A 16464-nucleotide genomic window follows, 5' to 3' on the forward strand; every position below is an offset into this window, starting at 1 on the left:
ACATGTATGTAATCCATTAAATACTTTAAGTTAATTAGACTAAAAGTACTGTGTGTTAAACTCTAAAAACATAATTAGCTACACAGTTAAAGTAACTCTTCTCACCTATAAAATCTTGAAAGGTAGATATATTATTACTCTCACTTTATAGGTGAAGAAACTGAGATTTTACAAAAGGTTAACTAATTTGCTTCTGATAACTCAGTATTAGAAGATCTAAGTCCAAAGTCATATATTTAAATCAAAAAGCCATACAGAGCAGCTGAATAGGTCCTCAGGTAAAGAAACCACATCTTGTTTCACAATGCCGTTAACACTAACACATCAACAAACAGTACAAAAGAAAACAAACAAAATCCAATCCTTGGTAAAATTCTCAAAATATGACAAGAGAAAATTAGTTCTAAATTGCATTAGTTCAAATTGCATTACTAGGCTTAAAATTCAAAGCATAATGCAGAGAGAAAGATTTTAAGATAAAACAATCCCAATGACATCATTTATTACAAAATAAACTACTACTACTTACTAGGTGGCTTTTGCACTGCCTTGTACTGTTATAGTCAGAATAGGAATCCAAGTTCCTCTATATTCAAATGCTGGTAGCAAAGTAACACCTCCACCAATCCCCAACATTCCTGAGTTAGCTGGTGTTGAGACAGGGCCACCTGAGTTATTGTTTCCTTTTAAATAAGGGGAAGACAGCAAAGATACCAATTTACTAATTACAAATCAATAATACTCAAATATCTGGCAATTAAAAAAAACTGTTCTACAGGAATGGATACTGCACAAATAAATAAGTTTATCAATCCTGTTTTGGCTATTAGAGAGTCTATTTCCCTAGAACACCAGTTCCTTTTTTATAAAAAAGGTACTAATAAAAAACTACCAAGAAATTTTCTAATATAGGGCAGCCTGGGTGGCTCAGCTATTTAGTGCTGCCTTCAGCCCATGGCATGATCCTGGAGACCCGGGATCGAGTCCCATGTCAGGTTCCCTGCATGGAGCCTACTTCTCCCTCTGCATGTGTGTGTGTCTCTCTCTCTCTCTCTCTCTCATGAATAAATAAAATCTTAAAAAAAAAAAAGAAGAAAATTTTCTAATATACCTTCCGTTAAACCATCTTTTTATCAGAGGTGAAAATAAAGAATTAAGAAACCATTAATTAGATAGTAAATAGTGGAAGATAGAGAAGGCAAAGAGAAACAAGAAGTCATACACTGATCTCCAAACAAGCTTAAATCAAGTTTACCTATTTTGTTAAAAGAGAGACTGATATATTCATTTGGAGAATATAAAAATAGTGAAAGGGAATAAAGGGGAAAGGAGAAAAAAATGAGTGGGAAATATCAGAAAGGGAGACAGAACATGAGAGACTCCTAACTCTGGAAAACAAACTAGGGGTGGTGGAAGGGGAGGTGGGCGGGGAGTGCGGGTGACTGGGTGACGGGCACTGAGGTGGGCACTTGATGGGATGAGCACTGGGTGTTATTCTATATGTTGGCAAATTGAACACCAATAAAAAATAAATTTATAAAAAAAAAATAAGCAGAGAGTAGCTTTTGCACAGAGCTACTATGCCAAAACTGTAGTCCTGGGATGGAAATTTAAGATATGCAGACCTCACTACTTACAAAATGACATTTGTAAATAATAAAGTTTTATACAATGTTAAAAAAAAGAGAGAGAGAGAGAGAGAGAGAGACTAATAGACCTTCTAAGGTGGTGAACCAGATTCTTTAAAGAGAGGCACAAAATGAAAATTCTTTTCTTTAAAAAAAAAAAAAAAAAGATTTTATTTACTTACTTGAGAGAGAGAACAACAGAGGGAGCACAGGCAGAGGGGAGCAGAGGGAGAAGAAGCAGACATGGGGCTCAATCCCAGGACCCCGGGATCATGATCTGAGCAGAAGGCAGACGCTTAACTGACTGAGATACCCAGGTGCCCCAAAATGAAGATTCTTCTAAAATGAGGATAAGTATCTACAGTCTTATTCTTATGTGAGAAACAAAGTATATCAGAGAAGGAAACATATTCTGGAAAGATAAACACAGTTGCCTCAATGAGACTGAATATTACATTTAGGTAATCCAAATTTCTCTAGTCACAAAATTTCTATAAAATATCCTCTCAGAATAGTAAATATAATAAATCATAGCAGAATATAAAAACAAAATATGAATTAGCTTTTACCAGCTTGGTTTGTTGTAGCAGGATTTCCAGTAGGAGGGACAAGAAACAACGACTGAATAAAAGATCCCAGAGCATTCACGATATCACGAAAAACCTTGGTAGAATGTTGTTTCATATCATAGGACTGACAAAATGACCTGTAAAATTTTAAATGTTTCTGAGAAAAATATTTGAACATATTAAAAAATTTTAACATTTTTTATAGTAAGTGATGTTGATATATCAGTCTGAATGCTATACTTAAAACTTCATCACACCTGATTTTACTAAGTTAGTACAAAGGTTCAGACTGAGAACATCTTGGCCATATTAACCAATATATTTGGGTTGATAGCAATTACTACCAATATTTTTTGCCCATCTCTCAGTTGTTTTCCATACTCACACTACTACCCCTCCATATACATACAATATTCAATTTTCTGTTTAGAAATCATTAATATTTGGGAATAAATACTTAAACTGTTCCTACTAGCAAATATTAACTTATGTATTTAACAAAATATTGCTGAGGTTTTACCTTAATAGCTGAGGTTGCACACAGAGTCTGTGTATTGATTCTACTGCAACAGCTCGTAGCCACTGTGGTTTATCTGCATCCAAAAATTTCACCAGGAGTGACAGAAATATCTCACATTCAGTTACCTAAAAAGTATAAGACTTTTAAAATATTATTTCTTGAATCTAAGATGAGAATTTACAAATTACATTCCTGTTCTTAGTGTTATGGGCAAACCAATAAAACCTACTAATTTTAAATAAATTAAAATTCTTGTAATAAATTAAAATTCTTAATGGGAAGTAGAGAAAAAGAAGGGAAAAGCAGTTCTTTAGGGAAAAACTAATAGTATAAACCATCAATCTCTGTCTACAACCCTGAAAACACACGCAAGTGATCTGCTAACATGGTTAATCTTTTACCCTTACTCTCTAGAAAGCACTATGCACTATCCCACAATCCTCATTCCGGCAGGAAGCATATATCATGTAAACTGCTGACAGAATGTGTGTTCTACTCTTCAATAATACCACAAGTTTTTCCATATGTTCTTTTGCTGTTTAAACAAAAAAGCAATAAGCCTAAGCAAGTTTAATCTATATCTTCTAGTAGGAAAACAAAAAGGAATGTGTAGCATAAGATACACAAAATACTTAGGATAAGTCCTGGTACATAGTTTTGCTTTATGAGTTATCATTACTGTTATTATTAATGTAAGCCATCTCCTCAGCAAGCTCTTTGTAAATAAAAATGTTTGAAGCACATTCTCAACACTATGCATTAAATGTCTGACAAATGAATAAATGACCAAAAAAAAGTATAACTAGGTTTTTCAAAGGTCAATGGATTACTTCTGTTGCACAGTAACTGAGGACATAGTAGGACCTCTGGGAGCTAAGAGTGTGACATTGTGATTACTAGGCCAAACTGAACCCTCCTTTCACACTAACTACAGCACATTATTGGACAAGTTATCTGGGGGTATCCTAAAATGAGCGAGCATCATGTGGAGCAAAAAATTTCAGGAACATAGCAGCCTTCAGGATGTTCGCCCAAAGTCTTAGCAGCTGGTATTCTCTAATGGTTTTCAGTACTGTTAACTGGATGCTTATATCTAGGACATAATCATGAGGATAAAGCAGGAGGGATCATTAAAAACTTTATCCTTGGACAGCTATGACTGCGCAAGAAGACAGAGGTTTATCACAATCCTCATCATGAGGACAGTTGAAAAACACTAGCTCAGAAATCAGATGGGCTCAGCTTCTTTACCTACTGAGTGGATGACATGCTACACAGCCTTCTTATAAATAAAGGACAAAAGTATCTACATCTTCCTGAGAAATCAAATGAGAAATCTGTAAGAATAAAAATGTCTCCTAAACATGATAAAAGTGCCATGCAAATGCAGAGCATGTTATTTTTTTTCTAAACAAATGACCCTTTTAATAAAGAACTGAAAAAGAATTGTGCTGGTGACCACTGTGCAAGTTGTATCTACTATAGATTTTTAACATTAGTGGGTCATCCAAATGTATACTACCTATTTTAGAGTGAAAGTAAAATATAAATGTAGTAGAACTGAAGGTTCATCAGCTAAGTTTTGAGGCCAGAAAAAAGGGTTCTCATAAACATCATTATATCACAGCCAGAGGCAATACTGTTCTAAAACTTGCCTTGAAGAGTGTATCATTTTCTCTCCTATGGGAGATGGACTACAACATGTATCAATCAATTTATACTGTAGCCACTACAACCTTGTGATTTGGGTAAAGGAGAGCCTCCTCCTGAGGTCTGGAACTTTGCTCTCCCTTCCTCCTTTCTTGCCAAGTATGAAAGTCTGATCAGAGAACTCATGTTGAGGTCACTGAATTATTCTTAAGGACATGAATGGAGTGTGCCTGTTGTGCATCAGTTAAGCCTTTTTCCCAAGAGGTTAAACTCAGGGGGAAACAGGTATTAAGACTGGTATCTATGGCCTAAGTCCAATTCCTTGTGGCATGAAGATACTTCATGAACTCCATTATACCACCATAAAGAGTGATGAATGCTTTTGAATTCCTACAGTCCTCAGGTAATGCACAGTAGACAAGAGACAAATGATGCTTAAGATTAATCAAAGTCATCCTGGTAGAATTTCTAATCACAGTATTACATAGATTTCTTCTGATAAGGGATTATTACATAATAATATACATAAGATAACTGTTGGCTTAGGACACAATAAAGAGACACAGGAGTCTATCTCTCAAGGGCTGATAAGAGTTAATAACCCTATAGCTAATGGATTTGTTAGTGCTAAGATCCTTTGTTGGAGACATCTATGTGAAGAAGTGGAAAATTAAGTTGGGTAAGCCAATTTAGCCCCATTTATTCCTTTTTAAAAGCAGTGAGTCAAAGGCAGAAGAGAGATATGCTGGCCACTTATAATTAAGTTTCATAAATTCCTTAAACATATCTTCCTTAAAAAGATTATCTGGGCACAAAGCCTAAAATAAATGATTCAGAAAACAGAGAAGCACCTAGCTCAGATGATAAAAAAAGAGAAAGAATATAATATACTAACTATATTATCACCCTTTCTGAATGGGGCATTCCAACTTCCTCTAGTCAGTCTAGATATATTAACAGAACTAAACTTTGAATATTAGTTATCTTTATCCCTGAGCTACTTGATAGAAGCTCATGAATATTGGGGGAGAACAGATTCACTAGTTCAGTGAATTCCCCAACGTGGGGTCAAAGTGAGGTCACAATAATTTTTATAGTAATATAAGATATTACTTGCCATTTTCATTTTATTAACATTTGTACTGACGGTACAAAAGCAATGGTGGGTAAAACAACTTTGGCAAGAATCAAGACACTAACAGCAAACTGCACTCGTGTCTATTCTTCATTGTCACTCAGTTGTTTTTTTTTAAGATTTTATGTATTTATTCATGATACAGAGAGAGAAGCAGAGACACAGGCAGAGGGAGAAGCAGGCTCCATTCAGGGAGCCCAGTGCGGGACTCAATCACAGGACACCAGGATCACGGCCTGAACCGAAGGCAGACAGACGCTCAACTGCTGAGCCACCCAGGCATTTTTTTTTTAAACCACTCAGATATTTTTTTTAAAAAGGTCTATTTCACTAAAAAACCATGATGAATAAAAATAAAACAAAAATAGCAAGAATACAAAATTTAAATTATTGATTTTAAGTCTAACTTATAAGTGCATGTCTTTTTAATTTTCTGTGTGACAAAATGAGAATCCATATGAAGCACTGTTACTATATATCAACGTACAATGGTTGTCTGGAGGAAAAGCACAGTTCAGAATGATTTAGTCACTTTTTCGCCTATGGAACACCATTTTGGCTGAAAGAGCAAAAGATAAAATACAACTATTTAGACTTGTGTATAATGCAGATACTTTGTCAAAAATGAACAAAGAAAGCTTGTCACTTTCAGGGAAACAAATGACAGTATTTGTTGCCAATAATGATTCAAGCTTTCAAACAAAAATCAGTGTTTTAGAAAACTCGTATCTACCATTGTGACATTGACAACTTCTTAATAACAGGAGACTTATCTGAAAAATAGCTGGTGACGAACCTACATAATTCTTGGTAATGTATAAAGTGTTAACATTTGGAATATCTGCATCACTAAAATACATATTACAAAATCATGTATGGAGAAAAGATACAATCAGAGCACAAGATGAATCAATGAATTTTAATGTAACCAGTATGAAAATGTCATTTCTAAGTTTTCAGATTCTATGCCTTTAAGCTATCACTAGTCCATTTTGGTGTAGTATCAAAGAAGAGGATCTATTGTTAAGATAATATTAATATCCATGAAGACAATTCTGCCTTTTTCAACTACATAACTTTGAGAAGCCAGATTTTCTTCATATGCTTCAACCAAAACAAAGTAGCACAAAAGAATGAAAACAAAAGATATGAAACTCCAACTATCTTCTACTAAGCCAGCCATTAAAGACATTTGCAAAAGTTACAAAATCTTTGGGGTGCCTGGGTTGCTCAGTCAGTTAAGCATCTGACTCTTGGTTTGGGCTTAGGTCATGATCTCAGGGTTGTGAGACTGAGCCCCATGTCAGGCTCCGCATCTGGGCTCAACACAGAGCCTGCTTGAGATTCTCTCTCTCTCTCTGCCCCTCCTCCAACTTGCACACTCTCTCTCAAATAAATACATCTTTTAAAAAAAAATAAAATAAAATAAAAGAAGATATTACTTTAAAAAAAAAAAAAAATATATATATATATATATATATATATAAATAAAATCTTTGTTTTCCCATTGGAAAAATACTAAGTTTTTATGTTAACAAGAATGGGTTTAATATGACCTCAGACTTAATCTTTAACAAAATAAATGACAGAAATTATCCACATAAACAAAAGCTCCACAACATTTTATTATAAGTATAATGGGATCCAAAGACTACAAAGTATAAGAATTATTACTCTAGTATGTCTCCTAGGAGATGTATCATTTCCATGTTTAAATAAAGAAAACACAAAGAAAGGAAAGACAAGCATTCCATAACAATTACATATCTTATTCCACAAGTACCGCACCTTTAACTTTTGCCTTTGGAGAAACTGTAGAATGTCTGAACTTTCCCATACTGATAAGTTCCAATATCACAAAGTGTAACACTGAGGAACTAATATCTTTTCCTTTTTTAAAGATTTTATTTACTTATTTGAGAGAGAGTATGAGCAAAAGAGAGAGCATGAGTAGGGGCAGAGAGGAAGCAGACTCCCCAGCTGAGCAGGGAGCCTGACGCAAGGCTCCATCCCAGGACCCTGAGATCATGACCTGGGCCAAAGGCAGACACTTAACTGACTGAGCCACTCAGGAGCCCCTGAGTTACTAATATCTTATATACAAATGAAGAATTCATCTTTATAAACACAGTCCTAGAGCTGCCTTATCAGGAAGGGAAATTTTACCAGTTGGTTATCAGCCCCTATGAGTGAAATACACAGAAGTAGGCATTTTTCTACTTTGAGGTAATAACAATCAATCTTTCTTGTAGCTGGCAATGCTGTTATTTATGTTCCCCTTTTATCCCCTCAAGTCAAAGAAACTAAAGTCTAAATATGGAGAATGGTATAGGAACAGTAGTAAGAAAGCAGAGAAGTAAGTCAAACGCACTGGAATTAAGAGCATGGGGTTCAGGGTCTATAAAAGAATTCATTAACATCTCAGCTCCATGGCTTAGAAAGTATGATCTCAGGCAAATTACATAAATATCCTGAATCTCATTTTTTCAGCTGTATTAAAGTCTAAATGAATTAATATATGTAAAGCACCTTGTGCAGTGTCCAAAATATATGTACTCAAAAACAGCAATTTCATCAAAAACTGAAATTACTGAAGAATAGGGTATCCCTATCTCTGAAAAAGTCACCAGATGAACTGCTATATAACAGAACGAGTGGAGAGAAGCCAAGTTCTTAGTCTGTTGGGATACCATAGCAGAAGATCATAGACTGGGTGGCTTAAGTAACAAATTTATTTGGCACAGTTCTGGAGGCTTTAAGTCTGAGATCAGGGTGCCAGCATCATCAGGTTTGCGTGACAGCACTCTTCCTAGCTTGCAGACAGCTGCCTTATTACCATGTTCTCACGTGATAGAAATAGAGCAAACAAGCTCTTTTTGTATAAGGTCACTAAACCCCATCATGATGGCCCTACCTGCATGATCTCATCTAAACCTAAGTATCTAAAAAAAATAATAATAAATAAACCTAAGTATCTCCCAAAGATTCCATCTCCAAATGCTATGATGTTCATTTTGAGGGGCACAACTCAGCACCAAGTTTTATAAAAATAAAAAAAAAGCTGGTAACTCTTGGTTTGGAAACAGAAAATATATATTCTATATTTGTTATGAAAATGTATATTCTATATTTGTTATGTTATATTCTATATTGTTATGATTTGTTATATGTGTTAAGATATAAGCACGCTGCATTACTGTGAGAAGACTTGGTGCTCTATGACTGACCAGTGGCTATGAAAAAGAAAAGGAGGAATGTCTTTTCTTCCTATATATACCCTTATCTTAATTTAATGTAGCTAAACCTGCATTTTAGAGAGAAGCCCTCCTAAGACAACTCTGATAATATTTAGGAAAATAAGTAGGAGAGTGATATATATTTGGCCTTGTCACAGGTAATGAACTCTACCAGCTTTTGTTTATCTGGCAAGGTCTTAATTTCCCCTTCACTGGCAGGTTTTTTTCCCTTCCAGTACTTTGAATATAGTATCCCATTTCCTTCTGGGAACCTGTAAAGTTTGAAACCTATAAGGTTTCTGCTGAGAAATCTACTGACAGTCTTAGGAGTGATCCTTTGCATATGACAAGTTGCTTTCCTTTTGCTGCTTGAAAGATTCTCTGTAAATTTTAACAGCTTAATTATAATGTGTCTTGGTATAGCTCCCTTGGTATAGATTAATCTTAGTTATAATTCTCTGAGTTCATGAATTTATATGTCCCTTTCCTTTTCAAAGTTGGGAAATTTGGGGCCTTTACTTCAAATAGGCTGTCTCTTTCTTTCCTCATCTGAGACCTCCATAACGTATTCTGAAGTAATAAATATGTATATTGGTCTCTGTTCCTAGTTTCTGACACTAAAATCCCCATAATTTCCTGAGTAACAGAAGCATCTAACACAGAGCTCCTAAGTCTCTTGGAATTTCCTATGTGAATAGTATCTTCAATTCTAATGAGGCAACTCTTGATGGAATGCAGAGTAGGGGCTGGATACCAGGAAAAACAATCATAATTAGAAACTTGAGATTTACAGCCCCACCCCTCATTCTCTGGAGAGGGGAGAGTGGTAGAAACTGAATTAAAACAAAAAAAACACACTGTAAAAATCCTAAAAGTACAGTTTAGGGAGCTTCTAGGTTGGTGAACACATCTACATGCCAAGAGAGCTGCACACCCCAACTTCAGGGAGACAGAAGCTCCTGCTCTTGGGACTTTTCCAAACCTTGCTCTATGAATCTCTTCATCTGCTGTTCAGTAGTATCTTTTAAAATATTCTTTGTAATAAATAGGCAATAGTAAGTAAACTGTTTTCCTAGGTTCTGTGAACTACTTTATCAAATTATCAAACCCAAAGAGGAGGTTGTGGGAGCTTCCCATATATAACCAAGTTAGAATTTGTGAGCAACCAGGCAACCTACTACTTACAATTGGCATCTGCAACAGAGAAGAGTCTTTTGTGGGACTGAGTCTTTAACTGTATGATCTGTGCTAACTCTAGTTAGTGAATTGAAATGTAGGATATCGGGATCCCTGGGTGGCGCAGCGGTTTGGCGCCTGCCTTTGGCCCAGGGCGCGATCCTGGAGATCCGGGATGAAATCCCACGTCGGGCTCCAGGTGCATGGAGCCTGCTTCTCCCTCTGCCTATGTCTCTGCCTCTCTCTCTCTCTCTCTCTCTGTGTGTGTGTGTGTGACTATCATAAATAAATAAAAATTAAAAAAAAAAAAGAAATGTAGGATATCTGGCTGTCAGAGAACTGGTTGATATGAGTAAAAATCCTGATGTCTGAGGTGTTATGAGTGTGAGAATGGAACCCAGTGTGTTTTTCCACGCGTGTATCTTGGTCTACTGGATGGTATACGATCAGTCCCTTAGAGGCTCTTCATTTTTTTTTTTTTTTTTTTTTTGGTTGTTGTTCTTCTGACCTGGTAATTGCAAATGACTTGTCTTCAAGTCTGTTGATTCTTTCTTCTAGTCTACTAATCCAATTTACTGTTGACCCCCTCTAGAGACTTTTTCAATTCAGTTACTGTATTCTTATACTTTATGTTTTTGTTTTAGTCTTCTTTACAGTTTCTATCTCTTTATTGATATTCTCATTTTGTTCATACACCACTTTCTTGATTTCATTTAGTTGTCTGTATTCTCTCCTAGCTCACTCAGCATCTTTATGATTATGTTGAATTTTTTTCAGGTAACTCACTGACCTCCATTTCTTTATGGTTAGTTTCTGGAGATTAATTTTGTTCCTCGAAGTGGGCCATGTTTCTCTGTTTCTTAGTATATGCCTTGTTATTTTTTATTGTTGTTGAAATTTGGGCATTTGAAAAAAGCCAACTCTTTTAGTCTTTATGGACTGGCTTTATATGCGGAAAGATCTTCACCAATAAGCTTGGGATCCTCTCAAACCTCTTCTGTCAATGTGTCTCCTCTGAGCTTATGTGTGTAATTTCCTAGCTAAAGACATTTGTTTTTATTTAGAATGGAGCTCCCCCTGGTGTATGTCCACATTACAATGCTCTCTGGGCAGCAGCAAGCAGCAGGCCTTGCCTTTGTTCTCAGTAGGCCCAAGTAAGCTGCTGCCTTTCTTGTCAGTGAGACAGAAATGGGTTGGGCATACCCCCAAAAAGTCAGAATGGTGGTTACACTATTTCATCTTTTTTTCCCATCTGAAGGAGAAGCTGCAGGTCAAGAGTTTTCTCCTGATCACACACCCTATGCTGTGTTAGGAGTGGGATGAGGTATGCAGGTAAGTGCAATGAGGTTTCCTATCCACTCTAATGAACCTCTCTGCTTCACCTTACATATAACCTCTTAACTATATCTGAAGTTCTCACAGAAGTAATCTATGTACTGTTAACTTGGTGTCTCCTTGGAGGACAGAGGGGCTGGAGCTCCAAACTCAAACATTTTGCTGATGTCACTCGGATTTACATTTTTTAAAAAGTTTCTTTGTGGATTGAAACAGACTATAAATAATTTAGAAAGTGTAATAGCTGACAGATAAAGGCTCCCTATCTTTGGAGAAATTAAACTACTTTTCATTTATTTTCAGCAAGTACCAGGAGACCTTGGCATACATAAATGTATGCAAAATAAATACAGTACTGGACTAAAAGTCAGAACAGTTGATTTTTAATCCTAGAGTTCACCAAACTTTTAACTTCTTTGCTTTAATCTATTAATATACATGAAATAGTATAAGTGAAAGCAGTATAAATTACAGATACTGTAATTTTAATTATCCTTCAAATGACATATAGATAATTAGCTAAAAAGCTAAATTCCCAAGCCACAAATTCTATGCTGCCTTCAGAGAACAGGCCATGACTCTCCTTAAAAATACTATATAAAACATAAGCAGAATCTAAGAAAGTACAGAATAAACCCATAGGGTAAGCAGAAAAATACCTATAAATACTTAAAAAGAAATTCTGCTAAAGTGAAAAAAAACTGAATGCAAAAAAAAACTGAATAAATAACCATTTAAAAAGAGCACTACAGGGATCCCTGGGTGGCGCTGCGGTTTGGCGCCTGCCTTTGGCCCGGGGCGCGATCCTGGAGACCCGGGATCGAGTCCCACGTCGGGCTCCCGGTGCATGGAGCCTGCTTCTCCCTCTGCCTGTGTCTCTGCCTCTCTCTCTCTGTGTGACTATCATGAATAAATAAATAAAATCTTTTAAAAAAAAAAAAAAAAAAAAGAGCACTACATGGAATTACACATACAATTAGCACTTACCAAAAGGCTGTAAAATTGCTTAATCAGAACAGATACTACTCTCAGCAAACGCATGCAGATGGGAAAATACGGTTTTTCAACTGGTGCCGGAGAAGATGAAGAGCTGGAACCTTGTCTGAACTTTATATTTGGAGAAAAGAGTTTTATCACAAGAGGACATACCCTTTCTTTGAGGAGGAAACTAAACTCTTGGTGCTATTTGCAAAGATAAAAAAAAAAAATTAACTTAGTTTGTACTTAATACTTTTAAAACACAGTCTTACTAGCAAACAAAACTTAATAATCAGTATGAATAATTTAGCTTTATTATATGTTTAATATACTATTCTACAGTTTACACACAATTATGAAATTAGTGTTGCTATTCAGAATATAAGATCAAAATGATCGTCAATATTTCAAAAAGTTTTAAAAAGAATCCAATTTAAAAAGGAACATTTAATCATTTACAATTAAGTGGTTCATCATTTGTCATTTTAATTTTGGTAGAACACTAGCAATTAAAAACAAAGAAAAGAAGAAAGAAGACACATTACACAAATTCAAACACCTAAAGCATTTAAAATAGGCAGCTGAGAGAACACCAGATAAATGTTATATTATTCATTAATTTTATTTTGCCAAGATAACAATTCCATTCAGGCATGGAGGATTTAACAATTAACTTAATATTTCATTCTACTTAGATCGCTTAAACAGAATGCAATATGTTGCTTTTTAAAAAAACCCAATGATAAGCATTTTTTTTTTTAAGTTTTTATTTCTTCAATCCCTACAACCACCATGTGGCTCAAACTCATGACCCTAAGGATCGAGTCGCATGCCCCTTAGCTAAGCCAGTCAGGCACCCTAATTATTTTAAAGTCCGGGAAAGCTTGCAAGGGATTCTTAAATTTTACTTGATTAGTCATGGCATATTATACAGAAAACCTTCCTTAAACTGTTAACTCCAATATTAGCCAAAAGTAGTCCCATTTTACTGATAGCATAAGGTCTAGAGTATATATATATATTTTTAAGATTCTATTTATTTATTCATGAGAGATATACAGAGAGAGAGGCAGAGACACAGGCAGAGGGAGAAGCAGGCTCCATGCAGGGAGCCAGATGCGGAACTTGATCTCAGGACCCGGGGATCACGCCGTAAGCCAAAGGCAGACGCTCAACTGCTGAGTCACCCAGGTGTCCCAGGTCTAGAGTATATTTAATGTCTAACCTCAAATATACATTCTTTTGTTGTTTTAATCATCCAAATATCATTGAGGCTGAGAACAAGACAAAATTATAAAAATCATCCAATCTAATCTTTAATCTTACAGAAAAGGAAAAAAAAAACAACAACAAGGCACAGAGCCATTTATTTGCTCTGAATTTATTCACTCAGAATTAAGATTTTTTAAAGGTCTCCTTATTAAAAATGAGATGGACCAGAGAACAAAAATGAGAAAATATCAGTAAGCGTAAAGATAAAAATACAAGTCTTGGGCAGCCCCGGTGGCCCAGCGGTTTAGTGCCACCTTTGGCCCAGGGCGTGATCCTGGAGACCCAGGATTGAGTCCCATGTTGGGCTCCCTGTGTGGAGCCTGCTTCTCCCTCTGCCTGTGTCTCTGCCTCTCCCCTTCTCTCTCTCTCTGTGTCTGTCATGAATAATAAAAATTAATAAAAAATAAATAAAAATAAAAGTCTTGTCTAATCTCACTTCCTATAGATAAGTTATTTGATCATTGCTAACTTCTGAATGTATATCTTTCCAGACTTTTATATGCATTTTAATATACTTTCTAATTCTTTGCCCTCTAAATGGGATCTTAAAAGTTAGGTGGTATGAAATTCTACTCCCATATCTACAGTTGGTTTCTCTGACCACCAAATATACATTTTCATACTTCACTAAATAAATTTATATATTGGTTAACTGATAAATATTACAGACAACCTTAAAAGTTTTATCTATCCACTTTTTCCCCTCACCACTCAACTGAATACAACTGGGCTTCCTTTATAACCACAAGGAATCACCCCAACTCTACTCAAACTATTCTCATCACAGTCATCATGACCTTTATGCCCCCAAATTATCAACCATATAATAAAAGTTTCAGTTCCAATTCCTGGGCTAAAGAATCTTCTACTATTGCGGCATGTGATTCACACATTTTGTAGGTCAGAGTGAAAGATAAAACAGATGACTTAAGGAAGCATTATGGTAGGGAAAAGAGCTAGGCTAGTAGTAAAAAGATCTAAATTTTCAGTTTAAGATGTGCTAATAACTAAGAAACCCTATGTACATCATTGAATCAATTTTAGACTTTAGCCTCTTGCAAATTAAATTAGAAGTTTGGAGTCTTTCTTACTTTACTCCCTATTTACTCCCAATACTGTGTTGAAGTATTTTGTATTTTAAGTTAAATTTATCAACCACTGACTACTTCTTTTTTCCATCTGAATTATCCAAAAGCACATAATTTTTGTATTTCAATTTTCAAATATTATAAAAAATAGCTCATTACCAAATTCTCTAATATACACAGGATGGGAAATGCCTCACTAGGCGGTCCCTAGGGATTCCTTCTAATGTTAAAATTTCAAAATGGTAGGGCACTGCAATAACATAGTCTGAAGCTGTAATTCTTTCAATCCTCTAATGTGGGAAAAAGAATATATGTTACTTTCTTAAAAACCATCTATGAAAAAATTATGATTATTTTTATTACAAGATACTACAAATGGCTTACTTGTAAAAAGACCTGTGGAAAATCATTCAGGACTGACTCAAGTAATTCAAGGCCAAATGTTCGAGTCATTTCTGTCATCCCTACTAGCCAGTAAGGGGCATCAGCGTTAACCAACTGACAAAGGTCCTGGGAAAATAAGTCAAACAATAAATTAAAAAATAAATAAAACATTCACGTAGTGGAATGAAATGTGCTTTCCAAAATTCATAAAATTTTTAAATATTATCTCTTCTTATATAGTAGTTATTTTTACCCCTTAGAAACTAAGCACTGGTAATTCAATTCTGACAAACTATATACTTGATTATATAAGTAAACTTTCATAGAACTATATAACTATTGATAATACATAAGGTATACAGATAAATGGTTAAGTCTTTTAATAAAAAAAACACTTAACCCTTTAATAAAAAATAAAAACTTCAGTGCAGATAAATCTTATTTTAATTAAAAGATTTATTTATTCATGACAAGTAACATAAAAATCAGGTATCTGTATATCAAATTATATTAAATAGACCAAAGGCTTATTAGTTAAATTATTATGTTAAAGGAATTATTTTATATTACTAGTCATCCCTAATATGCCTATTTTTCTAGTTCTGGGGCTAATTCATTTTACTTAAAATGAAATGTAACATTTTATCATGTTGCTTAGCTATTAACTATAGATGCTGCTCTTTAATGTTTTATGACATTTTTATAACATTTTTAAAATACTACTTTTGACCCTTTAAAATCTGACAATTTAAAAAACTGACACTTTAAAAATTAAATCAGACAAAAATTCCAAAATCAAAAATTCACACAAAAGTATATTCTATAATAAAAATTATTTTTATCAACTGAAATACCTGGAAAAGCATGTATGCATCTTTAGCACAAGGTTTGAGGGTGCTGACAGATCTTCTGTTACTATTTCCTTGGACCAGTACTGGTTGTTCTATAATATCTGCAATCAAAATAGGATGTGTTTTAGGGGTTTATAATGACCTTTAATAAATCCTATATGCTATTTAAAATAAATGTTTAAAAAAGAAAAAAAATAAAAATAAAATAAAATAAAATAAATGTTTATGAAATCATAAACTTTAAATATAGGCTCAGAACTATGCCTCCAAAATGGAGGGGAAAATCAGGAATTTATTTTTATATAAAATGCCATAAAAACTACTCTTAACTATCTTATGTCATTTTAGTAAGCTTGTTACTTTTATCCAACACATTTGATTTTCCCAGGTTCCCATTCCCTAATCCCTTTATTTTATGGATTTGAAATTCACATGATTGATGAATGTGCCTTTAAATATCAAACAAACATAAAAGTTTACCACATGGTTAATTCCATTATCATCTCAGCATATACCAGAGAATTAACTGCTTAATCTGCCACAATTACTATGTCAGATATAGATACTGACTAGCTAAGTGACAGCTAGAAAGGTGCTTCCCTACTCAGCATTTCTTTGAATACTAGTAAGATATCCTTTCCT

The 16464-nt window shown here is 34.7% G+C and overlaps 1 protein-coding gene across 4 annotated transcripts in view; it reads right to left on the bottom strand.

Moving 5' to 3' along the window:
- MON2 (MON2 homolog, regulator of endosome-to-Golgi trafficking) overlaps window positions 1–16464 on the bottom strand; it is a 103893-nt gene that overhangs the window by 60705 nt on the left and 26724 nt on the right. For all 4 annotated transcript variants that reach the window (XM_041754801.1, XM_041754802.1, XM_041754803.1 and 1 more), the window contains exons 6-11: window positions 15826–15923; window positions 14972–15097; window positions 12237–12431; window positions 2718–2842; window positions 2198–2334; window positions 530–683 (exon numbers count right to left, since the gene is read on the bottom strand). In XM_041754801.1, coding sequence (XP_041610735.1) covers window positions 530–683; window positions 2198–2334; window positions 2718–2842; window positions 12237–12431; window positions 14972–15097; window positions 15826–15923 — 835 coding nt within the window. The remainder of the gene's footprint in view (window positions 1–529; window positions 684–2197; window positions 2335–2717; window positions 2843–12236; window positions 12432–14971; window positions 15098–15825; window positions 15924–16464) is intronic.

The sequence above is a fragment of the Vulpes lagopus genome, chromosome 5, assembly GCF_018345385.1.
Source record: "Vulpes lagopus strain Blue_001 chromosome 5, ASM1834538v1, whole genome shotgun sequence".
Lineage (NCBI taxonomy): Eukaryota > Metazoa > Chordata > Mammalia > Carnivora > Canidae > Vulpes > Vulpes lagopus.